Source organism: Primulina huaijiensis, chromosome 1 (genome assembly GCF_012295235.1).
Source record: "Primulina huaijiensis isolate GDHJ02 chromosome 1, ASM1229523v2, whole genome shotgun sequence".
NCBI lineage: Eukaryota > Viridiplantae > Streptophyta > Magnoliopsida > Lamiales > Gesneriaceae > Primulina > Primulina huaijiensis.
In genome coordinates, this window is record NC_133306.1 from 3,810,480 (window position 1) to 3,836,606 (window position 26,127).

At 35.1% G+C, this 26,127-nt stretch overlaps 4 protein-coding genes across 5 annotated transcripts; 3 read left to right on the forward strand and 1 right to left on the reverse strand.

The window, feature by feature from the left end:
* Nucleotides 1–124: 124 nt before the first annotated feature.
* On the reverse strand, nt 125–1,450 carry LOC140983285 (uncharacterized). Its single transcript, XM_073450300.1, has 2 exons — nt 1,240–1,450; nt 125–1,096 (listed from the first exon to the last, which is right to left on the reverse strand). Exons 1-2 carry the CDS (start codon nt 1,415–1,417, stop codon nt 210–212), a joined length of 1,065 nt encoding a protein of 354 aa, XP_073306401.1. The 5' UTR covers nt 1,418–1,450; the 3' UTR covers nt 125–209.
* A 3,097-nt stretch (nt 1,451–4,547) lies between these two features.
* On the forward strand, nt 4,548–9,632 carry LOC140978179 (switch 2). Its single transcript, XM_073443029.1, has 8 exons — nt 4,548–5,003; nt 5,574–5,680; nt 5,887–6,814; nt 7,214–7,461; nt 7,674–7,800; nt 8,040–8,315; nt 8,407–8,671; nt 9,224–9,632. The coding sequence occupies exons 1-8, from the start codon at nt 4,635–4,637 to the stop codon at nt 9,520–9,522; spliced, it is 2,619 nt and encodes an 872-aa protein (XP_073299130.1). The 5' UTR covers nt 4,548–4,634; the 3' UTR covers nt 9,523–9,632.
* A 9,006-nt stretch (nt 9,633–18,638) lies between these two features.
* LOC140978189 (protein ACCELERATED CELL DEATH 6-like) lies at nt 18,639–21,600 on the forward strand. Of its 2 annotated transcripts, none has more exons than XM_073443040.1 (3): nt 18,639–19,435; nt 19,669–20,204; nt 20,822–21,600. In XM_073443040.1, the coding sequence occupies exons 1-3, from the start codon at nt 18,640–18,642 to the stop codon at nt 21,434–21,436; spliced, it is 1,947 nt and encodes a 648-aa protein (XP_073299141.1). In that variant the 5' UTR covers nt 18,639; the 3' UTR covers nt 21,437–21,600. The 2 variants fall into 2 exon arrangements, with proteins under 2 accessions (XP_073299141.1, XP_073299149.1); XM_073443048.1 differs by having other exon boundaries at nt 19,762–20,204.
* Nucleotides 21,601–23,793: 2,193 nt separating this feature from the next.
* On the forward strand, nt 23,794–26,019 carry LOC140978202 (expansin-B16-like). The gene is made up of 3 exons (XM_073443061.1): nt 23,794–24,373; nt 24,628–24,757; nt 25,462–26,019. The coding sequence occupies exons 1-3, from the start codon at nt 23,940–23,942 to the stop codon at nt 25,657–25,659; spliced, it is 762 nt and encodes a 253-aa protein (XP_073299162.1). The 5' UTR covers nt 23,794–23,939; the 3' UTR covers nt 25,660–26,019.
* The last annotated feature ends 108 nt before the right edge of the window (nt 26,020–26,127 follow it).

Genomic DNA, 26,127 nt, shown 5'->3' on the forward strand with positions numbered 1-26,127 from the left:
TATATATATGTATATGTATATGTATATGTATATAACACAGCATTCAGGAAATTAATTATATAAGAAGAGCGCAAGAAATTCAATTTAAAATCAAACGAGAACACGACTGATGAAATACAAAAAGCCATCCTAAAAAACTACCTACAATGAAACATAAATCGAATTTAATCGAAAACACTAGCTAGATCATCAAATCTAAATTAACTGGATCAAACAAAGCCAGCAGAAAGCAGGGAGATCGCAAAAATGAAAATCCCAACAAGCAGAGAAAACGAAGCGCTTAAGCCTGGTGCAGCCGATGGTGCAGGCGCCGGAGAATGGTGAGGATACGCAGGTGAGCTTGCATGCGGCGAAGGGGCTGGGTGTTGGTGGTTCTCCACATCTGGCTGAGGCGCGCCGTCACCATTGTTTGGAGATTCAGTTTTTGGGGACGGTGATGGTGCAAGATGAACCGCTGGAGAAGGTGAAGGAGGTGTCTTTGGTGTAGATGGCGGCGGTGAATGAGCGTCTGGAGATGGTGTCGGGGCTTGATGGTGTGGAGACGGTGATGGAGAATGAGAAGGCGACTGTGGAGGGTTCTTGGGGGAAGGGGATGGGGTTGGTATTGGTGATCTGGTTGGGGAGGTCTTAGGAGCTTTGCTGGGTGGTGCCGAGACAGTAGAATGAGGCGTCGGCGCTTGTGTAGGTTGTGGGGTCGGTGCGGGGGCAATGTTGGATGAAGGAGGAGGGGTGTGGGAAGGTGGCGGTGAATGGGTAGGCGTTTGAGAAGGGGCGGAGGGGAGATGCGGCGGAGGAGCATTATGGGACGGAGGTGGTGGAGAGTGGGAAGGCGGTGGTTTCATTGGTGGCGAGTGGGTTGGGGACGGAGACGGTGGAGCATTGTGGTGGCGGTCGGACAGGACCACAGTGACAAGCTTCTGCCCCTTCTCACAGTGTTGTGTACGGCCGCTTATGAAAAAGAACGGGCCCGACTTGTCGAACTTGAATTTGGAGTCGCCATCCTTAAATACTTGTAGTGGACTATCCTTGTTGCATCTTTCGTAGTCATCTTTTGTCACAACAAGGACAGAATCGGATCCTTTCTTGTACTTGAAAACTGCAAATTTTAACAAAACATTGTAATATATATCAGTTTCTATACGGTCACAAATACAAATAACGAGCTCAGAATTGATATTCAATCACTATTATATATATTTTAAAATTCGTAAAATTAGTAATGGAGAGTAACGTACGTACCAAGAGTGTCGTTGATTTGGAAACGATTCATTTCAGCCCATCGATGGTAAGAAATATCGGATGGATGAGTAATCCAGCCTTCATTGCCGCCAACGTAGAACGTATACGCCTGCGATGAACACAAACATCCCATCCAAATCACTAACACAAGGCTCATCACTCGAGAGGCCATTTCCATACAAAGAGGAGGCTTCAACTGCCAAAAAGAATAAAGGATAGTGAGACGACAGAGATTTCATGGGAATATGGATCATCGATGGCTATTTATAGAAATATCGTGGAGATCTTGAGAAATATATTGTAGGATTTTTGTCTTATATTTTACTTTCTTCCCCCTTTCAAATATTAGTATTATTATTATGTACCATATTTATATAAATTATCATTTAAAAATATTAACCATATAATTGACGTTACTGTAAATAGTGACCCTTGATTTCTTTGTTTTTGGTCCTTCCTATTTTTAAAAAAAATTTTCTTTTGTTTTTGAAAAAATTAAATCAATATTATTGCAGAGTATTTCAAAATAATACCTAAATTTGAATCTTTTTTTCAAACTTTGGAAAGATCTCATTGCCCTAGATTAATCTTGAGCAATACTAATCAATCGGATTGTTCGATCCTACCCACATTAGTAGTGTCCTAAAACCATTGAGGAGTTGACAAATGTCAAATTTTGACACGTGTCAACTCTTCATTGCATGGAGTTGATATGTGTCAACTTCTCGATGGTTTTAAGACACTACACCATCGGATGCTATGCAAATTTTATTTCCTCGATTTATAATCCGTATGTTGTTTTTAATATGAATTGAATGCAATTTGTATCTTAAACTGCAGTCAAAGAGGGAGTGCACTATTTCCTTGCAATTGTTATTAATTAAGGACATCAATCTCGTGCTTCAGTAAAATATATTAAAGTCTAGGGGAAAGAAACTGGTAAATCATAATAAATTTGAATTCAATGTTATTAATTTAATTAAAGACTGAGCAAGCATTTTTTTAAGAAAAAATTCTTACCACATTTTTCCATTTGAAAGATCAGTATATATATCTGAAAATATTAAAAGGGAGAGAAAATCATAAAACTGCCTTTTAAAAAAACATGATTAAATTAATTAAATTTAGAAAATAAAAATTCTTTTACCTATGCGATGCACTGATCAATGATTGTATGTATCATTTTCGATAAATCTAATAAAAAAAAGGCTGACTAAGTTTGAACTTTGAAGATAATAGAAAAAATCGATTAATTTCTCTATACCATTAAAACTGGACCAAACAAAAAAAAAGGAGGAAAAAAGAAGTAACTAAGAGTTAATTAGTTGCTTTCAAAATGTGTAAATTTAATTTTAGAATAAAAAAATGGGGTAAAAAAAGCCAGCGTTCTAAAAGGCGCCGCCTAGTAATTAAGCGGTCACTCACCGTCTCGATTTTAAAAGTCGATTAGGCAAACGCCTAATGTAATAATATATATATTTAAAAAAGTAATTTATTAAAAAAGATTGTTTGACTTATTTTTCAATCAATTTGTATCGTATAAAGAAAAAAAATATACTATTGATTTTTTTTTATTTTAAATCCGATATAGAATAATTCTTGGATAAATATGGAGACAAACAAAAAAATTAGATATTTAGGTTAAAAAGAAAATCGTATAGTCGGCTGTCTAAACACCTAGGCGGTAAATGGTGGGCAACCGTTCGTCTACCACCTATTTTTTTTTTTTTAGAATAATGAAAAAAACATATTCAAAATTGTTGATTTGATGATTTCATGAGATTGCTGTCGAATCCAATGGTTTTCACACATATATGCACTGACTCCTAGTATTTATAAATTAAAGTCATAATAGCCCAGAATTAATAGGTTCATGAATTTTAATTAATTTTTATGTTTACATTCTCCACGATTCATTAATTTCTGATTTTTTTTCCCGTCAAAGGAGTAATCACTATTATTCTCGTAACCCGTTTAACAGGCTGGTTAAAAAAGGACATGCATGCATGTAGATCGAAATCTTTTTATTGGTAAAATAATTCACAAAAAATAATCCTTATAGATTTTTGACATCTTAATTATTTTTTGTCCATTTTCTGAAATTAAATACTTTATATGAAATACTTTATTTTTCTGGTAATATAAGAGAAAATGAGAAATCAATATGGTGAACATATCATCGGTTTCATGGATTATTGTAAGAACGTTTGTTATCCGAAATTATGAATACTAACTACTGTGGTAAATTCATTTTCAAGAAAATGTTTTTTAATGTGGAATCTGATTGTTCACATGCTTCTCAACATTCGATCCCTCGATTTTTTTTTTTTTAAATCCTAATCTAGGGGAACAGAGAGAGATCGAACCCTGGCCATTTTCATGGGGAGGGATCCCTCGATTGATGGCTCTATGATTCGTTTTAACATGAAAGATGTATAACGATGGTTGTTCGTGGCTGGTGTGTGTATATCAATATATGTGCAATGAGGAGGTCTTTTGTGAAACGGTCTCAAAGATATTTATTCGTGAGACGAGTCAATTCTGTCCATATTTACAATACAAAGTAATATTCTTGATGTAAAAAGTTATACTTTTTCATTTATGACTCAAATAAAATATCTATCTTTAAGAATTGAACGTCTGAGTTTTAGTGATGTATAGAATGGCTGAGTTTTTAGTTATGTAATCTACACTATTATATTAAGTGTGAGGACATGATAATAACTACTTAGAGAGGACACCAAATTTTTCTTCTAATTTTATCCTTATATGATATTAATATTACACTTTTGTTTTTTGTTTTTTTTTAAATTTCAACACACACTTTTATTTTTATTTATTTTTATTTCAACAATTCAAATATCAATTTAGTCCATTCATAATTTGTCAAATTTCACTTTAGTCCATCGATAATAAATAAAAAATATTATACACGTACGCATCGCGTGTGTATAGTAACTGGTATCTATTATTTATCTATTTTATGGTTGGGCAGTTTATTTATTTCAAAAATATCATATTCATTCATTTAGATTTAGGGGAATTTGGTGAAAAATCCCCAATCAAAATATTTCTTTGAGTCCACTCCCTACCCACAAAATTGTGGTACTATGTCATACAAAATGTGGTACACTTCATGTGGAAATGTGGTACACTTCATGTGAAAATGTGGTACTAAAAAAGTACCCATGGACTGCACACAAAAAAAATCGACGACTGAAGACTGAAAGTCAATTTCTGGTTAGATTTAACTTCTTACGTCCAAACCTTTTCCTAAATAATAAGTTGTAGATTTGGAAACATAAAATATATCGAGTTCATTAAATTCACAAGGAAGTCAGACAGAGCATTGCGATGCACACAAACTGGTCCTCTGTAGATTTCTTATAATTCCCATGTCCATCAACGCATTCAAAGAGGCCCTCAAACCTTGCACATCATCCTCCGCTTCTTCTTCTTCTTCGCAAATTTCTCAGCAGATTGGATCGACAGTTTCGTCAAGAAAGCCCCCCAAATCCTCGCTCTCCAGGCAGCTTTTGCGCCTTCGGGACGACGACGCTCTTTTCCCACAAACCCAACCGAAAAGTTTGAAAAAAGAGGTCAATTCCAGTCCCAGAGGTGAAAACAATGGTGGTGATGGGCAAAAGCACGAGGAATTTACACTGCGACGAAATCCCGAATTGGAGTCTTCCCGTCAATTTGATACCACTGGACCCTATGAGCCTCTCGTTCTCTCTGCCCCCGGTGAAATTCAGGCCGTGCAGGTATTTTGAGCGTGACCACTTGTTAAAGTTCAATCTTTTTTAATTGTTATGTTTTTATTTTCCAAAAATTTGATTGTTTTTCTTATTTCACCACTTCGAAATTTAGGAGGTTTCCTCTTGTTCCTAATGGTGGATCGGCTCAATTAAGAGTTTGAATTTCGGACTTAATTATCAAAATTCTATCACCCAAATACTAAAATTCATGCTGGAGGTCTTGTAGTTTTAAGTATGTTAGCAAACTATTGATTCGAATATCCTCTTGAGTTATCAAGTAATACAATTTGGGCTTGAACTTGGCTGAAAAATGTTTTCAAACATGTTCAAGTGGTTCAAGTTTCATTTTTTCTTACAATGATCAAATTATGTTGGAGCCAGCTTGGAACCAAATCAATTTGTTTTCCACCCTTAGTTGTGAAAACCAACACAAATAATGAATTTTCCAAGTTTTTAGAAGGGGGTATATGTGTTTTATTATGAATATATGCGCTGTTATATTTTTCATGTGGTGCTTCCAGGCCAACTTTGGAACTTTAATACTTAGTTAATTTCCTTGTCATTATATTCTTACAGGTTCCTGCATCTATAAATTCTAGACTTTTGGAACATCAAAGAGGAGGAGTGAAGTTTTTGTACAAGTTGTATAGCAACAACCATGGAGGAGTTCTAGGAGATGACATGTAAGTTTCTAGGAGTTCTGTAATTTGGAATTCATTCAGCACGGTTTTGTCACCAATGAAATTCTTACTTTTCTTGGTTCCTTTAATTCTTTTCGTTGTGATCCTGTAAATGACCCCCATGCCCTCTCAAAAAATAAAAAATAGGACTAGTATTTCTTCCTCCTTTAGTATCTCCTTTTTTAATCTATTCAACTTGCATGCATTAGGGGATTGGGAAAGACAATTCAAACAATTGCTTTCTTGGCTGCCGTATGTGGCAAAGATGCAGATTCTTCTGACCCAACACCGGACAAGGGAAATCGCTCAAAGAAGAAGGGCCCTGTACTAATCATTTGCCCTAGTTCTGTTATTCACAACTGGGAAAGTGAATTTTCACGTTGGTCCTCATTTAGTGTTTCAGTTTATCATGGACCAAATCGGGATTTAGTGATAGACAAACTAGAAGCACGTGGTGTTGAGATTCTTATAAGTAGCTTTGACACGTATAGAATACAAGGAAACATTTTGTCGGACATCCAGTGGGAGATAGTGGTTGTTGACGAGGCACACAGGCTTAAGAATGAGAAATCAAAACTTTATACTGCATGCTTAAAGATTAAAACCATGAAACGTTATGGTCTTACTGGTACTATAATGCAGAACAAATTAATGGAATTATTTAATGTATTTGACTGGGTAACACCTGGTTGTTTGGGGACACGGGAACATTTTCGGGAATTCTATGATGAACCTCTTAAGCATGGCCAGAGGTCAAGTGCTCCGCAGCGATTTGTCCGAGTTGCTGATGAGCGAAAACAGCACCTGGTGTCAGTTTTGCAAAAGTATATGCTAAGAAGAACAAAAGAAGAAACAATAGGGCATCTTATGATGGGAAAGGAAGATAATGTCGTGTTCTGTGCAATGAGCGAGTTACAAAAACGGGTTTATCAGAGGATACTGCAGCTACCTGATATCGAGTGCCTCGTTAATAAGGACCTTCCATGTAGCTGCGGGAGCCCTCTCAAGCAAGCTGAATGTTGCAAAAGAACTGTTCCAAACGGTCTAATTTGGCCTTATCTTCACAGGGACAATCCAGATGGTTGTGATTCTTGCCCCTTTTGCCTTGTTCTCCCTTGCCTCGTGAAGCTGCAGCAGGTGTTTGTTTTTAATATATTCTATCCAGTATGGTTTGTGCTTCTCTTGCTTTTATTTATGCTTTCACATCGACACTGAGATCACATGCTTGCAAAACCAGTGTGAACTTCGTATATGTTTTTCAAGAAAACAATTGTGTAGCAGGGACAAGGAAGATGATATGTACATCCAATCCTAACTTCTATCTCCTTGATTATCCATCACATTTAATGGTTAGAGAAAGCATAAATGTGATGAAGATATTTATTGAAATTTCTACGTTCTATTTCAGCACTCAATGATGGCGACTAAGGACTTCTTTGATAATCCTGGTTGATATATGGTGGAAAATGTTGATTATATAGTATTATTTAGGTTTCTTCCTCCATGCGCTCATCTTCTTTCATTTCATTTATTTAGATAAGCAATCACCTGGAGCTCATCAAGCCTAACTCAAAGGATGAACAAGATAAGCAAAGAAAGGATTCAGAATTTGCTTCCGCAGTGTTTGGTACCGATATCAATTTAGTGGGAGGTAGTTCCCAAAATGACAGTTTCATGGGCCTGAGTGATGTCAAACATTGTGGAAAAATGAGGGCGTTGGAGAGATTGATGCACTCATGGGTTTCTAGGGGCGACAAGATTCTTCTCTTCAGTTATTCAGTAAGGTAATCAATTACAGTTTTCTCTATTTTCATAGTCAAAATTAGCTTTCCTTGTTTCAGTTTCTTTCTTTCTTTCATTGCATTTACCTTTCTATTATGGGTACCTTCAATCTCTATGCATTGTCCTTCTGTTAGTTTTCTAGCTGAAACACTAATTATTTTAGTTTTGTAACAAAGGCATGTTGTTTGCTACTAAAGTATCTCTTGTCTATCAGGATGCTCGATATACTTGAAAAGTTCATTATACGCAAAGGCTATACCTTCTCAAGGCTCGATGGTTCAACCCCAACTAGCTTGCGCCAGTCACTTGTGGATAACTTCAATTCAAGTCCAAGCAAACAGGTCAATGTTTGATCATGTACCTTGAGTGTTGAATATTTTATTTGGCAGGATAATCTAGAACATTAACTTTTTGTCCATACATTGTACTTGAGGAATATCGGAACTTTCACGCATTATTTGAATTTTGACTTGTAGGAATGTGGAATGTTATTTCAAATTAGAATTCCAACAAGTTTCTGTTATATTCGACATTTTATATCATAATTTCAAAAACGAAAATATCAGAGTTATTTCTTCAGGTGTTCCTGATTTCTACTCGGGCTGGTGGTCTTGGACTTAATCTTGTTAGTGCGAATCGTGTAGTGATATTTGATCCGAACTGGAATCCTGCTCAGGATTTACAAGCTCAAGATCGTTCATTTCGTTTTGGTCAAAAGCGACATGTGACAGTTTTCCGTCTTCTTGCAGCCGGTTCTCTTGAAGAACTTGTCTACTTGAGGCAGATATATAAACAACAGCTATCAAATATTGCCGTTTCCGGGAAAATGGAAAAGCGCTACTTTGAAGGTGTACAGGTAAAGTGGTAGAGTTTCCCTTTCATAGTTTTGTCAAAATCCAGCTTACTATAATCCTTTTTATCGACTAACTTGAAATACCATGTTAAAGGACTGCAAGGAGTTTCAAGGTGAACTTTTTGGAATCTGCAATTTGTTCCGCGACCTCTCTAATAAGATTTTCACAAGTGAGATTGTGGAACCTCATGAAAATCAAGAGAAAGAGCATGATAGCACAAAACTTGATTTAAACGAACTTGGGATATCTTTTGATCGCCCTCAGAAAGAAATATTGGATGAGTGCTCAACAGAATCTGAAGGGCTTACTCTTGGTGATAAGAGAGAGACCACATCGACGCCAGTGCTTGAAGATCTTGGTTAGTTTACTCATTTTCCTTGTAATTTTTTTCTGCTGTCTTGGCTCTTTTTATGCCACAAAATAAATGGAATGAAAACAAAATTAAATGAATGAACAACGTTTTCATATCTATTGTTTTACTATCTCCGAGAGAAAAGAAACTAACATGATTTCGTTAGGATAAGCAAATGTTGATTTCCTCATTAACCCTCTATAAGAGGTTATAAGCTCGGGGATGTTTAGGAAAATGGACCTGGACAACCATTTTAAAAAAAAATGATTTCTCCAAATATATTTGAAATACACTGCAGAAGGTTATTTTTTAACCTCTTCATTGGCACGTCGTTTAGAAATTTATTCATCAAAAAATCCATCTTGCTCCATTTTACCCGACTGTTGCATCGCTTCATGTGTTATTCAATTGTTCATATACACTTTATGTAGGTAGGTGCTTTTCAACAACAATAAATACACGACTTTTCATTATAATACAATCAAAATGTAAAACTGTTTTAATCTTTTTCCTTTTACTAAATTAGTTGACTTCATTTTTCTCTGATCAATCATTTAGGTATTGTATACACCCATCGGAACGAGGACATCGTCAACCTGCGGAGTATGATTCGGGAAGAAGGAAAACAGAGTGGAAAGCTCAAGGAAAATGTAAAGAAGCCTAGACCACCACGCCAACCCCTGCACCCACCCCAAGAAACAGAAGCATCAGATGCATTGGAACCAAAGGAGAGTACAGAAATCGTCGGCACGTCCGGGGAAAGGAAGAGCGATGAATGTAACATGCTTCTCGCAGTTTTGATGGGCATGGAAGAAGATGAATTAAACAAGTTACTTTCATGCACTCCTCATCATTGAGGAATCTGTATATGCATAGGCTGTATAGACGTACATCTTTTTTCTTTTGTGGGCAGGCTTGTGTTTATTTGTACAAAGCTTAGATCATGTATAAACTAGAGCTTTCTTTATTTCAAGTAATGCACGCACAGTATTTGAATCGTAGTTTCTCAAAAAAAAAAAAATTGGATTGTAGAATAAAATATAATTCTATATTGTAAATTTAATATACAATATATGTTTTTTGATATAGGCTTTTCCACAACAAATTGTGTTTAATTCTTATACTTTTAATTTTTCAAAATATATTAGAAAGTATTTTGCAGATCTAAATATGAAGTAGTTCAGCAAACCACAAACAGCAACGAAAAGGAAAGAATCAAACAACTTTCTGGATCTATGGAAAGAAATCCAACCAAAAAATTGAAGACAATCCCATAAAATGATATTCTCATGACAATCAATGATCCACACTAAAACCAAACAAAATATTAAAAGGCAAATACTAAAACTTGGAACATATATGTGTCATTTTCTGATGTGATTGATCTTATGCCAACCCTTCTTGCAAGAATCGCCCGCTATCTTGAATCCCTTCACGAAATATATTTTCAATTCCTTCGCTCTGTGCTTCATTTGCTTTTCGAAACTCCCCATTTCTCCCAGTTGCAGAGAATAATAAAAAAAAAACAAGTTTAACGTTAACGGTCCGATGGTGGAGATTTTAAGGTGGTAGGAAAATGGTGGGATCCAACTCAGAGAGGGGCACGTGCCTGCCTTCAATTGAGGTGTAAAATAATTTTGATCAATTATTTTTTTGAAAAATGATCTTTTTAATTCTATTTGATCTGAGTTAAATAAAAATATCTTTTTTTTTATGTTGTTTAATTTTAGTTTAATCTTAATGTAAAAAATGACAACAATAGAATTAGAAAATGGAAAAAAAATATTCCTAATGAAGATGTACAACTAGGATATTTAGAAATATATTTATTTAATTCAGCTCATAAATTATTTTAAAAAAGCCTTGTATAACGGTTATGGGGTACGTTAGCACATAAAATAATGAGATTTCAATCATAAAGATCAACGATAATTTCAATATAAATTCAAATTCAAATTTAAAAAAGGAAAAAAAAAATACAGAGTAAATCAATATTATAAAATAAAGCCCCATTTCTCCAATCACCAATGGCAAGCAAGATCATCAAAAGCACCAAGTACTTTTCAGATTCCAAATGAATATTTATATATTATGAGAATTAGGGGTGAATAACTCGAATCGAGTTCGAACTCTCGTAGTTGAAATTTTTTTTAAGTCGATATTATCAATTTAAGATTTTGTATTTCTATATTATAAGATATTGCTTGATTTATTTATAAATGAATAATATCTTGCTGGATTTTTCTCTAAATATTTATAAATCATATAACACCTTTCACAAATGCTCAATAAAACGACTCCTTTTAACTAATGTCCTTCCCTACAACAAATTCAAATTCCCAGTGGTTAAAAACGAAAGTTGCAATGCTATGTGGATTATCTCAATTCAGGCTTCTGCATATTACAGGTAGAAAGAGATACTTAAAAATCACAAACAAGAATTTTTTGGCCTGTGATTATACAAAATTGGAAAGTCTTATCTCAATTGACTTCTTCTTTTAGTTTACTGTTGGGGAAAAATACTTCAATTTTTTTTTAATCTAGAAACGCAATATTCACAAGCTCACCTTGGGCATCACCAGTTCTGCTGCAATTATAGAGGTAAAGAAAACCAATGAGAAAAGAAATCCAAAGCCAAGCATCGATGCTAGCAACCGACTACTTTGCCGAGAAGTCTTGTCAGCGTTAAAGAAATCTAAAAGTTCACACTGAGGCTTCCCTGGATATCTGAGAAGCAGCAGAACAATACTGAGCTCCAAAATTTGAATTGTGAGGATCAAGAATGCCTGTGCTGGAAAGGAAGAAACAAGGTAGAATATCCAAGTTGTATATGCTGATACTGATATGCAATACAAAAAAGTCCTTGATAGTGATCAAATCAGATGCTTAATCCAAAGATGGCTTTTCCTGTGTACTCAATCTGGAAATCGAGAGACGCTAATCAAACGAACATAAATTTGTTACTCAAAGAGCAGATCTTCCGAAGTGAAATAAAAGATGTAGACCAAGCATACAATACAACAGAGTATTGGTAAAACTGCCAACACTGACTGGGATTGAAATAGTCTTAAGAAATTGAAGGATTTTTTTTTTACACCTAAGTAATGCCTTCTAATCCAAATTAACGTCATAGGCGAAAACTAAATGAACGAGAAGCAAGCAATATTATACAACTTTAGTCTTCATATTCAGTTCCAATGCTCAAGCAACTCAGAATTTTTGCGCAATTTTGCATTTTATTAACTTAAACATCCAATAAAAAGCATTACCATACTGCTGATGGAGAAAGAACAGAAGTTTTTTTTAAAAAAGGAAGGAAAGGAAATAAAATTAAATTCAAAGTGGAATTCCTACTCTTTATGACAGCCAAGCCCATTCACAAAAAATCACATCAAACCAGGAGAAATTACATCACCTCAATCTTTGAATCAAGAACACGTTGCTGCAATATCTTGGTCGCAACAGACAACAAATCATACATGACCATAAAACAATAGCCTACAAAAATCGAGGAAAACATTTGACCAAAAGGTAAAAATATTCACTTATGTCTAGTATTCCCCGGTTAACTGAATGAATCTTAACTCATGCATTTCTTGATCGCATTAAAGCAGGCTATATCGTAACTTTTTTAATCATATATGATCCCTTTTCCGTTCAATCCCCATGAACCAATGGAAGCTTGACAACCATGATAAATGTATATACTTTACATAATTTGTTCATGAATCCCACTTTACTCTCAGTTTTGTTCCAACCTTCCAGCCAAGGGCGGAGCTATGTTGAGGGCTAGGTTGGGCTCTAGCCCCACCTAATTTTTTTAAAAAAATTATATGTATGTTTTATTTTAAAATTTTTGTTGACTAGTCCCAATTAATTTTCTGTCTCTTATTCACTCTGTGCACTCCATGTGGCATCTCCATTCTTCTTCCTCAAACCATCACAATTTTCGTTACTTGAAATGGCCGTAACTTCACCGTCGGTCGTCGATTTTCGAAATCGATTGTAGATTCGGAAAACCCGCGACATAAACTTTCTTTTAATACCAAATTTTCGAAGTTTTTTTCTCATCTTGAAATCGGCCGTCGCCCATCGGTCGTCGTTTTCACCAGAAATTGTGAGAAAATCTTAATGTTAGACTTACTACAGCTCGTTCTTGTTGTTCTAAGTTAGATTTCGAATTTTAAAAGTAATTTCGGATTTTAGTGTTTCGAAATTTGGGTATTTTGGTTCTTTTGAATTCCAATAATTGATATATGTTAAATTGATGATTGTAGGTACTATATTTGAGCCGATTGGAAGTATTGATAATTTTTCGAAATTTATTTGGGCATTATTTCGAATTTTTATATTTTATATTCGGGATTTTTATTTTTAGTGTTGATTATTTATTATTTGAATGTTTAGATGCTATAGAAAATGTAAAATTTATGAAATTTTGTAGGAATTTTTGAAAAATTCAGAATTATGTAAATGAGATTTTCGAACTTATATGGCCGTAAAATTTTTATATTTAAATGTATTATGTCTTAAGATTGCCAAATGTTAACTTTGAAAATTGTTTTAGAATAATTATAATTGTACGAGGTTTATTGGATTAAAGTAACAATTATTTAGTGTCGGTAATGTTGATTTGATTTAGTTAGTCATAATAAGTTAAATTAAGAAAAATCAAAGAGCACAACTTCAGTAGTGTTTTAGCTCAATGTTTTTGAAGATATTAAATATTAAATACTTTTGTTATATGTTTTCATGAAGTCAATGTTTACATATTTTTTCTTTTAAATTTTTTAGTTAATTATTTATTTTATTAAATACAGTATGAGACGGAGCGAGCCCAAGATAATTTTGAATCCTGGCTCCGCCCATGCTTCCAGGTTTTCATGACTATACAATCAATGTCCATTGACTAGGTTCATATGATGTGGTAAACAAGACAATAGATAAATTAAGGGGTAACAATTACCATACATAAGACACACATTAGAAACACACGCTTAGCTCATTACCACACATGTATACAGTTCAGCATCATTCACTTCATGTAACAAGTTTTTCATTCTTCATTTTGTACAATTTCTGGAGATTAATGGAAGTTGCTTTTCTTCTCGGTTCAATGGCTTATACTTGATATTGTGATAAGAACTAACAATTAAGGAATGTAGCATTACCCCATTGCCATTGTTAGGTGCTGCCTCAGATATAGATGAAGATTACACAATGCAGCTGCACAACCCCGTCCACCAACCATGCTTGGAGCCGCAGGTGCTCTAGATGACCAATAGCTGAGTACCCTTAGCTAAAATTTCGTATCCCAATACTTAAGGAAGTGTTTCTTCTGATTGTGCGCCATTCTTTAGATATGTAAGCGCAACAGTAGAGTCAATGTCAATCATCCAACTTCTTTCTTTACTTTATATTTGTTACCCATGTGGCTCAAAGTAGAAAAATCATAAATACTACTCAAAAGGTTAAACAGAACCCACAAAGAAAATGAACTGCAAGAATTAGATTGACGAAATTACCTGGTGGGATTCTGAACTTTCGTCGTTTTTTATGCAACGGACCTTGGTAGCAACTTTACTGGTGGAGAAATTGCGTGCGGGGAAAAGACAGAAATTGTGTTGTTTTAAAAAAACAATAATGTAAACATATTTATTTTTTTAAAATAGTAAAAGAGGCTACTTTTAATATGGAAATAAATAAAAAAAATAGTCGTGTTTTTAAAAACAATACATACAGTAACTTTTTCCGTGTTTGTTCAACTCTATTCTTGCCAATAATCGACTCTTGAAAGAGAAATTCCCTCATCTGCCTTGAGTAAATTTGGTTGATTTTTTTTTTTTTGCAACTATAAAATTTTGATTAAAAAATATTTTAAGATAAAATATATATATTTTTAATAATCGTATTTCAAAGATTATTCAATGTAGTTATTTTTCTTAAAAAAATGGAATGAGTATATCCAATGTGGATTCATATGTTTTACAGCTCGAGTCATCAAAATCAACGTGGATGCATATGTTTTTACGGCTTCAGAATACTTTGGGTTGGGGTGGAGCTATGATTATTGTCGAATCGGATGCAACCATAACAATTCAAGGTATTAAAATTCATTCTCCTTATCCATGGATGCACTTGTTGTCGAGTATGAAAGGGCTTTTTTTTTTTTAAAAATCATAAATGTACATGAAATAAATTAAAGTGTGTATATAAGTAGTTAGTATTGTGTTCTGGTGTTGGTAACACCAGCACATAACATGCAGCGAAAACTGATTATTTAACATACACGAAAAATTTTAATAAATAAACACTAGATTTAAATTACGCACGAGTACGCATACTTGTGCAATGTCTCATGGCAAAAATTCACTAGAAAAATATGTAAATCGTTTACGCAAAACAATACTAGTGAGAATAACAAAAACAAATTCATTGACACTCCAAAGGATTAAAATGCATCAAAATAAACCAATACTAAAAGTTAGATGCATAGAATAAAAACGTATTGCTTAAAACCAAACGAAATCACTTTTCGATCAACACTCTGCGTCAATGTTGTTCTTGAGTGTCGTCAGCACTAATCAGCAACACAATATCAGTGTGAATCAATCACTCGAAAATCTCCAAAACAGAATTTGTGTGTTCAGAAAATCCTCCAGCAGCTGTGAAACGTCTATCAACTGAAACGTCTACTGGTTTAAAATGCAGAACTAATTTTTTTTTTTAAAAAAAAGCTCTCGTTTGGAAATAAACATTTAAATAAATCGCATGCATGCAATCCTATATAAAAACATCATTTAAAAATTATCTTGAGCATTTACCAATAAAAATATAACGGGGTAAAAACAGGAGAAAAATCATACATCCAACAGTAAGATAAACCAGCGTAAAAATACTCGTATCCTCTCAAAACATGAAATCATAATAGTGCGGAAAAATCATAGGTCCTCGGGTCGTGTCGCCCACCAGGTCCACTGACTCAGAGCCCAGCATCTCCAGTCTTCTCGACATCGAACTCACTTGCATCACACACGCCTAGTGAGTCTAAAGACTCAACACACATGTATCATAAATAACAAATACCTATACGTAGCACACAACAGTGAAAAATATCATAATCAACATATATTTCATGAACTTTAAAAACGTAACGTAAACGTGTCGTGGAAAATCATATCGTGTCAAATTATGTCATCTCATGTCATCATGTACGTGTCAAAACAGCTCATCAAATCAGCATAAACTTAAACATTTTTTTTATTGAATTTAGTTCATTAGTTGTGACTTTCGTATCAGCTCTATCGATAGATCCATCTATAAAAACCGTGGTACCCCGCGGCAGGGGACATCAGCGACAGCATTACCCGCCCACTGAGCCCGGGCCTCAGCTCATCATATCTAATGTCATCGTATACATATACATCGTCAGTCACAACCAAATCACATCCTTCAAAAATATCATCATTTTCATCACTTAATAAAAACATGCATATGCGTAACTTTTCCTTTAAACCAAGCATGCAATGTATTTATCGTAATTGCGTAAAATCATAAAAACGATACATAAACATTTAAAATATCAAATATTTGTGCTCAGGGCGCTGTCAAGACCAAAATCTCACTCCGGGTGCAAAATGACCATTTCGCCCCTGGAAACCCAAAAATTATCGTTTCACTCCTGGACCTCTAAAATTTACCCGAAGCTTACAAAACTCCTTAAAATGTCCCAAAACATTTTTAAAAGTACTCCTAGACGTAAACTCGAGCCCAAACTCAAACTTAACCGACTCGTTTTAAAACTTGGACCGGGGTCCCGGTTTTAATCCGAATCGACTCGAAACACATCCAAAAAATTTTCACAACTTTCTACCATATCTTAGAAATACTTAAAAGATCCTGAACTAAAATTTTCAACCCAAAACTCACGGCCGAAATTCCCAAACCTTGACAAAAACTCTCGGCCCCTTCCAAAGTCACTCCCTCATGCACTACCTTCCCTAAAACTCACGCCATCGGCCAAACCCAACGCACCAGCCCCGAACCAGCCTACTAAGGACCTAGACCAGACCCTAAGGTACCTACCAGACCCACAAACCCTCCTCCATGCACGCTGGAAACCTCTAAGAACCGTGAGTCACCAAGAATCTGCTACCGCGGTACGCCATCTCACCCATGCTTGATTACTCGATCCCTCCTTCCAGCGTGGCTCGAGCCATTCCAGACCCTGATTCAGACCCACCAGGGTCTGGACCAGGGCTGGAGAAGGCTCTCGCTCAGCTGGCGTGGCAGAAACAAGGACCGAACCCTGCACAAGCTTCCCGATCTGCACAGCCCTTCACGCTTTCAACTAAACCCGATCACTTCCCATTCCAGCACCTACTCCTCACACTCCCGATCTGTACAGGACCTTGACAACCTTATACAACAGCCCCTTGCACCATCTGTAGGAAAGAACGTGAGTGACAACAAGAGAATGCAAGAAACACATGGAAAATTGGAAACCATTAAGCTCACGTTCGGATCGGACGTCTCACAAACACAACCATATTACAGCATAATAAATCGTATATGATGCATAAAGAATGGTACAAATGCGTGCCTTGGTGATTATTATTGGACAACGATCGATGACACACGGCCGAGAGGGAGGAGTCCTTGCTTGAAATGAAAAATGAAGGCACCGAAAATCTTTGCAGCACGAGAGGAATTGTGAGTGGAGGAGGTGGGCGGCTATTGAAACGTAAATAGGTTTAGTGGGGAGTTAAGGAGGTAATTAGGTACTAATTATAAGGTTTAGGATTAATTAAATGATTGAAAAATAAATAATGTGCCAAAATTTGATAATTAAAAGTTTAAAAAGTTAATTAAGCCCAATAAGCTTAAAAATAGTTTCATTAAATCTAATCATAAACCCGAAAAATATTTCGTGTAGAAAAGGTTTTGAAAATAATAGCCGACCCTTAAAAAAATCCTCCGATTTGATAAAATTTGCTTACCGTAAAAAAAAACTAAAATCCCGCGGGTAAAAATATCCAAAAATTCCCTTTTTTGAAAATTACATTTAAAAATGTTTTAAATTAATCTATCAAAATAAATCGTGAAATAAAATAATTTTCCTAAAAATTCTCCGGTCCCCGTTCCTCGTTCGAACATGAAATGCATCTAGAAACCCTAATGCATGAATTTTATGAATTAAATCCTATCATGCACAATTTATGTATAAAAGGCATAAAAATAATTAAACACATATTTAAAAATAACAAATCCTAGATTGCATGTACTTATGTTACGTGAATTAGATTCATGGACCTTACAAGCTGCGTAGCAATCCTCTTGAAAAACCGTCGCTTCTTCTCTCAACATTCCATCCATATATATCTCCCTCTTTGCCCTAAAATATCTTTTCATAGATACTCACATCCTATAAACAAGGAAACAAGAGTTTGTTAAGAATGAAACTCAATTCAAATCTTGGATGTTATATCTTAGAGATAAGTTCTTAAATTAAATCACATTAAATAAATCTTAAAAATAAAATTATCCAGGATTAAATCTAATCATTTGATCAATTTAAATTAGTCTAGAAATACAAAATACTAATATTTCTAATTAAATAGAATATAAATTAAAATAAGAATAAAATATTTATTTCAGAGTATATTCGAAATCTATGCTCATTTTTCAATCAATCTATAATCCATTATCGTCTCGTGGTGCTAACAAAGTGAAACATGAATTGGATTGAAAATTTCAATCTCGTTGTAATTTCGATTTCTTAGAAGCAATTCCATCATTCCTTAGGTCACTTGTATCCCGTAACTTGCTGATTTGATTAATGAAATGGTTCCATTCTAAAACTAAAAAAAAATAAAAAAAAATTCTTTTCGTATGGTTTACTCCAGAGTCCACTTGATTACCCCAGAACCCATTCTGCTTTTCACACAATTCCCGGCCAGTTTCCATTTTCCGACATGGAAATGACCAAAAGTAGCGCGCTTGATTTGGACATGAGGCTACAGAGAGGATATGATTTCGAGTACCATGGCTTGCATCAGCCGGATTCAAAAAGTGGCAGCGAGAGTGACAATCAGGTAACAATGGAACGGGAAAGCACAGACATATTCGAGGACTATGACTTGTATCTGACTGCCAAAAACGGCAAGCAAAACGATTTCAGCAGCATCCTCGATCGTGTTTCAGCGACTAACCATGTATCCTCCGGTGAAATTTTGAGCAGGGTAACCCCTATTGGGAATACGTTCTTTCATGTAGCAGCTGTACATGGAAATTACGGCATAGTAAATTATATAGCAACCAAAGATCCATCCATCATACTCCAAAAGAATTTCAATGGAGACACCGCATTGCATCTTGCTGCAAAAGCTGGAAATGAATCAATGGTGGAAACCTTGGTGCTAATTCATCATGATTTGTTGGGTTCAGATGTACCCGAGTCTCAGGAAGAGACTAAAGACGAGGCAGATAATAATAACTTATTGAGGGCAAAGAATAAAAGAGGAAACACAGCCCTCCACGAAGCTTTAATCAATGGTCGAGAATCTATTGTTCAATATTTGATCAAAGAAGATCCTGAGCTATTATATCAACGCAACAAACAAGGAATATATGGGTTGTACTTGGCGGCTGAAGCTGGTTTTGCCAACTGTGTTTCTTCAATTCTTCAATATTCAACAGACCAGGAACGGTTAAATGATCTGTTGAAGGAAAAGTCTCCCGTTGAAGCAGCTATTGTGAACAAAAAACTAGGTATTTCACATTTTGCATTTGTTTTGCTTTTCCAGGAACACATGGGTATTCTAAATTATAAAAAGCATTGATCATATCAACTTCAGTAAACTCCAAGTCTATTGGCTAGAAATATTTTCTAACATGCTATTGAGGAGCACGTCATGAATAGCTTTGGTTAGAAGCAAAGACATACGACTAGCGTATATGCTTTTGATTGTTTAATGCTCAATTTATAGTTTCCTGAAATACAGATGTGTTAGAAGTCATATTAAATTCAAGCCCACGATTCATAAAACTACAAGATGATCGAGGGAGGTTACCACTTCATTATGCTGCTTCATTAGGTTATGTCGAGGTGGTTCTTTATTTGCTGAAAGGGAATGCTTCGTGTGCCACTCGAAGAGACAAAAGTGGCTCGCTCCCTATTCATCTTGCGGCCGTTAAAGGTCATGTTGCTACCGTATGCCTTTTGCTTAACTACTGTCCTGCTGATCCGGTGGAGCTGCTCGACAAATATGGTCGAAATATTTTACACCTTGCTGCTGAAAATGGAAAACTTAATGTGGTCAAATACATTCTCCACAATCCCGAACTCAATGGACTTATAAATATGAGCGATAAATATGGAAATAAACCCCTGCATTTGGCCGCCATAAACTGGCATCCTGAAATTGTAAATGCCTTGACATGGGACAAGAGAGTGGACATTACGTCGAGCAATGATAAGGGGGTGACAGCTCTTGATGCTGCTGACTTTCACATGTCTGATAATCCCCCATTTCGCCAGGTACGCACTATGAACCCCTCTGCTTTCTTTCTTAAGCAAGTATGGATGCTTCTACCTTTCCTGATGAATAAAAAAAAATTAGAGCTTTTATTTAGCTTGTAAATGAAGGCTTTAAACTATATTATCATATTTCCAAAATCACTGTGCAAATAAATTGTCTGCACAAAAAAGAAGGGGATCGGAGATAGTCACAGCCATTCTTAAAAATGTTTAAAAAAAATCATTTATTTTGCACCAATATTACCCCTAATTCTCCCGGACCTGATAAAACTTAACAAGAGAAAAGAATGAAGGAAAAACAAATCTAAAAAATGGGAAAATGTCCGTTTGGATTAAAGTGAAAAGAAAATTAAAATTAGAGGAAACATGATAAGTTACTAACCATATAGAACTTTCTTCTATGACACCAGTATAAGTGAAATTCGATAATCGGTGTATTACAAAACATAGAGAAAAATAAGCTCCAGCAATGTAGATTATCCATTATAATTATATACTTTAAAACAATCAAACGATCTATATAAACTTTGTTGGTCCAAGTATCACTGAGGTTGTTTAACCAACTCTTGACAAGCCACCAATAATCTTACACATGATATCTCTATAATGTCTTTCAGCGATTGACATGGTCTGCCCTGAAAGCAGCAGGAACACCTCGAAGGCAGAGCAAATTCAAACGGGGTGGTTCGAGCTATTGGACTGAAAAATACAAGGACAGAGTTAACACTCTATTGCTTGTATCAACTCTTGTAGCCACAATAACTTTTGCAGCCGGTTTCACTTTGCCTGGTGGGTATAGCATTTCTGAGACAAACATTGGCATGGCAGCAATGTTAAGGAAAAAAGCCTTTCACGTATTTATTTTCTGTGACACTATAGCCATGTATAGCTCCATAGTTGTCGCCGTATCTCTCATTTGGGCTCAATTAGGTGATCTTAGGTTAGTGCTTGATGCTGTCACTGTAGCACTACCGTTGTTGGTTATTGCTCTTACCATGATGTCCGTGGCTTTCACGGCCGGAATATTCCTAGTGGTTCGTAATCTTCACTGGCTGAGGACCGTTGTTTTAGTCACAGGCTTTGTGTTCCTTTCGGTTTTATTGGTCCTCCTGATTCCTCTATGCATGCCATTTACGTCAAGTAATAGGATAGCACGCTACATTTCATATTATCCCTTCTGTCTCCTTATGTTAGCAACCAGAACTAATTCACGAGACAAGAAGGATGGATAGATAAATATGCATTTTGTGACATGGATTCCTTAAGCTTTCAAGCTCTTGTATTTCTGTATTTGATACCAATAAATTAAATATCATTAACTGTTGTGAAATTCATGTAATTGTTCCATGTTTGAGACAATGGAATCTTATATCGATAGTTTGTTTTTGGGTATAAACCAATTGAGTAAGTATTAGACGGTATTAGACGGTCTCACGAATATTTATCTGTGAGACGAGACAACTCTATCGATATTCACAATAAAAAATAATATTCTTAGCATAAAAAGTAATATTTTTTCATGGATGACCCAAATAAGAGACATGTCTCACAAAATACGACCCGTGAGACCGTCTCACATTAGTTTTTTGCCTAACAAATTTTAGCCTAGATCAACTTCATTATTTTTCAAAAGGAAATTAGAGAATGATAAAAAAAAAAAAAAAAAAAAAAAAAAAGAAGAAGAAGAAATTAGAGATGTTAGATCATCCCCATCAAGTCCGGTGAATTTCATTGTTCTATAACTAGAATGTATTCTATGTTTTTATATTTCATGATATTTTGATCAAATTAATTATCTTCTTTGAATCTCTGTAATTTTTCATAGCAATCAAAATATTAATGCACTATTAAATAGGATAATAAGCACAAGACAAGATACATATTATGAAGTAAATTTTTTTATCGATATTCCACAGTTCAGGTTCTAGTTTTATTTACAATTCCGATTTATTTTTTTGGAATCTAAATCTACATTATAAGGATTCAATTGGGAGACTTTCTTTTAAATTTCCAAATTTATAATTAAACGTGTGTTCAGTTTCTGCAAGACCGAAACTTTTTCTGCAATCCCTAATTACTTTAAAAAAATGTACCCTTTGGGCCCAGAATTATTTTTCCTATGAAATTCGGTATAAAATATTGAAAATCTAAAACATACATATGATATTTCAAAACAATTTTTTTTAGACCTGGTACAAAAAATAAAATTTTGAGTATAAAATTGGAACAACTATATTTATATCAATATTTTATAATCTTGTTTGTGTGGTCAAATATCATATATTTGTACCCGATCTGAAAGAGTATATTGAAATATCATATATTAGTACTATATTTTTAACGTTTGTTCCAACTTTTATTTGAAAAAACCATGTGTCGTTAATACCAAAATTTGTTAAACATGTTTGGTTACTAAAAAAACATATATTAGTGTCAAATCTGAAATATTTAATATTCAAATATCATATATCAATACAAGATTTTTAATGTTTTATACCGAATTTTCATATGAAAAAGACGTGTCATTAATGTCAATATTTGTTATACATGTTTGGATACTCGAAAATCATATATTATTGTTAGATCTGAAACATTTAGTACTCAAATATCATTTATTAACGACAGTTTTCAATGTTTTGTATCTAATTTTGTCTGAAAAAGATGTGTCATAATATCAAAATTTATTATATATGACTGAGTACTTAAAAATTATGTATTAACATCAAATCTAAAATATTTAATTCTAAAATATCATATGTTTGATTCAGATTTTCAATGTTCAGGAATATCGAATGGTTTAACCAAATTAACTCCCCTTCATGAGAGAATAGGCATTGACACCTACAAGCAGACACGTGGATTATGTCATGCGGATTTAACGCCTTAACTGTCGTCAGGTCCCACTTTAACTTTGTAAGATAGTCCATAAAATATAATCAACAGACCACTTGATGTTTTAAATAGATTCTATATAGATATTGCAACGACTTCAAATCTTTTCTTATTTCTAGTGATAGTTTATAATTAATTATATTCAATGGAAAGTTGTGCGTCCAATCTAAAATATTGGTCCAAATTTGGAACCTAAATAACTCTAAATCAACTCGGCAAAAACTTGTGTGAGACGGTTTCACGGGTCGTATTTTGTGAGACGAATGGATATTTTATTTGGGTCATCCATGAAAAAGTATTACTTTTTATGCTAAGAGTATTACTTTTTATTGTGAATATCGGTAGGGTCGACCTGTCTCACAGATAAATATTCGTGAGACCGTCTCACAAGAGACCTGCTCAAATCACCCCATTGTCATGTATAATTTTTAAATATTTTATTTTGAAGTAAAATATACGAGTAACATCCATAAATATATATAGCAACACAAAAACTGACGTGAAATAGTTTCACAAATAAATTTTGTAAGACTTATATTTTTTTGAGTTATTTACGAAAAAATATTATATTTTATGTGATTTTAAAATTTTTTTATATTTTAAATTTAAAAAAGAAATGAAATGTGGCAAATAAAAAAATAGTTGATATATGTAAAGCGAACAAAAAGAGCGACGCGAGTAAATAGCAGAGTTTGTTCAGTACATATATACACATGCAGTTGCCCAGTTCCTGTTTCAAAGTTTCAACAGACCAACTCCACCAAAAATACCGTCGGCAGACAGTTCGCCTAGATTCCCACGCGCCGCCGCTAGGTGGTGGTTTGACGATTAACATTCCACATTATGAAAGGTCTACTCTACTTAGTTCTTGTCTGCATTCTGGTGGTCACGGCCGCAGCTGTGGCCGACCTGCATTGGTACCCAGCGACCGCCACTTGGTACGGTAGCCCTGAAGGGGACGGCAGCGACGGCGGGGCGTGTGGGTACGGATCTCTGGTGGACGTGAAGCCGTTCAGGGCGAGAGTTGGAGCAGTGAGCCCGGTTCTGTTCAAGGGCGGGGAGGGCTGCGGCGCGTGCTATAAAGTGAAGTGCTTGGACAATTCCATATGCTCGAGGAGGGCGGTGACCGTCATTATAACTGACGAATGCCCCGGAGGTTACTGTTCAAACGGGCGCACGCATTTCGATCTCAGCGGCGCCGCCTTCGGCCGCATGGCGGTCGCCGGTGGTCACGGCATGCTCCGAAACCGGGGCGAAATCTCTGTCATGTACCGCAGGTAAATAACAGTACGGAATCATGTGATTCTACGATTTCCGTTTCATGATTCAGTGTGTTTAACGGTCTCATTGTTTAGTTTTGTCATTTAGTGACTTATTAAAGTAATAATCAACCCCAAGAATTATTGGCCAACCAAACAAAACATGTATTGACATTTGACCCTACATGTATCTAGCCTAAATAATTAAGGTAATCTTTAAGATTTTCAGTTAAAACCAGACTAAGTTTTTTGAATTTGAGCTACGTACACAGGACTGCGTGCAAGTATCCAGGAAAAAACATTGCATTTCGAGTGAATGAAGGATCAACAAATTTTTGGCTCTCACTTTTAGTTGAATTTGAGGATGGAGATGGCGATGTTGGGTCCATGCACATAAGACAGGTAAACTTATTCAGATTTTAGAGTGCCTAATTTCCCTTTTCTTTTTTAAGTTAACAAAAAGAAATCACCACTTACGCGTATTGTACTAATAGCTAGGAAAATCCCTTTTGAAATGTGAAAGAGAATTATTAAGGGTAACCTCTATGGATCGAATTCTCGAGTTAAAAGGAATTGTTCAAAGACTTTGCTTTGCTTTTTAAGTTATTTTAGTGAAAGTGCGATATTGGGACAACAAAAGTATTTTTTTTTTCAGAGTCAAAAGGGGGAGGGGATTCTTGGTCTCTTGCAAAAAGTCTCCACTTGCACGACTATCTAAAAGTAGCCTCTTATGTGACCCTTTGCTCCAACCGCTTACCTAACTTTGTTTGCAAAGAATTAACGAATAACAACCCTTTTGCTTTTTTTTTTTTTTAATGATGATAGAATATGTCATCGTTATTTTTCTATATGTAATGATAATCTTTGTGCTAAAATAGTAGAATGTGCAAATCATGGTAAATTGCATTTGGTAAACTATGTGTTACATGTTGTCCGATAAAGTGTTAATAAAGATTATCGAACACATGATTATTGATCAAATCTCACGCACCCTGAAGAGCCCTTTCATTTAGACTAACTTGTCATGGATATTTTTCTTTACAATTAATGCATATTTCATTATAATGTGTACAATCAATTGAAAAGATTTCGTTGTATAATTGCAGGCAAATTCAAACCAATGGTTAGATATGACACATATATGGGGTGCAAATTGGTGCATTATTGCTGGACCTCTTCAAGGACCATTCTCCGTGAAGTTAACTACACTCTCAACCGCGAAAACGCTCTCGGCCAGGGACGTGATTCCTAGAAATTGGACCCCTAAAGCCACTTACACGTCTCGCCTCAACTTCTTTTCCTGAAATCCCTCATCTTATCCCAAGGATCAAAATCTGGTTCTCTATCCAAATCTCGTGTGGACTCGAAAACAGCACCTAGAGTTGCTCTTTGTTTTGTTAGTTGCTTGCAAGTGTATGCGTGTATGGTAATTGTGATATGTGTAGTAGCCCTCTCCAAAGGAGAGAGTGCGTATTCCATAGTTTGTAAAATAGTACATGTTTTAGTCAGTGGGAAAATAAGTAGCTGTCTCTCTTTCTTTTCTTCTTTCTTTGTTGTGTGTTTTCACATTTCCCCACTAATCGTAGTTGGGAAGTACTGTTTGCTGTCGGTGTAGCAATTGGAGTTTGTGGTATAAGATTGGATTATGTTTGACCTCTATATTATTCTAGTGTTTTTAGTAACATCACGATAGAATTATGAAATAATGGAGGAGATTTTCATTGATTTTACAAATACGGATAACGACAAATTACTACCCAAGAAACAATATT

Bases quoted from the DNA above. Each gene is read 5' to 3' on its own strand.
- LOC140978202 (XM_073443061.1), top strand. From the start codon at position 23,940: ATGAAAGGTCTACTCTACTTAGTTCTTGTCTGCATTCTGGTGGTCACG. The intron at 24,374-24,627 runs GTAAATAACAGT...CTACGTACACAG, and splicing joins ATCTCTGTCATGTACCGCAG to GACTGCGTGCAAGTATCCAG. The intron at 24,758-25,461 runs GTAAACTTATTC...GTATAATTGCAG, and splicing joins GGTCCATGCACATAAGACAG to GCAAATTCAAACCAATGGTT.
- LOC140983285 (XM_073450300.1), bottom strand. From the start codon at position 1,417: ATGGAAATGGCCTCTCGAGTGATGAGCCTTGTGTTAGTGATTTGGATG. The intron at 1,097-1,239 runs GTACGTACGTTA...TAAAATTTGCAG, and splicing joins CCAAATCAACGACACTCTTG to TTTTCAAGTACAAGAAAGGA.
- LOC140978179 (XM_073443029.1), top strand. From the start codon at position 4,635: ATGTCCATCAACGCATTCAAAGAGGCCCTCAAACCTTGCACATCATCC. The intron at 7,801-8,039 runs GTCAATGTTTGA...TTATTTCTTCAG, and splicing joins ATTCAAGTCCAAGCAAACAG to GTGTTCCTGATTTCTACTCG. The intron at 8,672-9,223 runs GTTAGTTTACTC...TCAATCATTTAG, and splicing joins GCCAGTGCTTGAAGATCTTG to GTATTGTATACACCCATCGG.
- LOC140978189 (XM_073443040.1), top strand. From the start codon at position 18,640: ATGGAAATGACCAAAAGTAGCGCGCTTGATTTGGACATGAGGCTACAG. The intron at 19,436-19,668 runs GTATTTCACATT...CCTGAAATACAG, and splicing joins TATTGTGAACAAAAAACTAG to ATGTGTTAGAAGTCATATTA. The intron at 20,205-20,821 runs GTACGCACTATG...AATGTCTTTCAG, and splicing joins ATAATCCCCCATTTCGCCAG to CGATTGACATGGTCTGCCCT.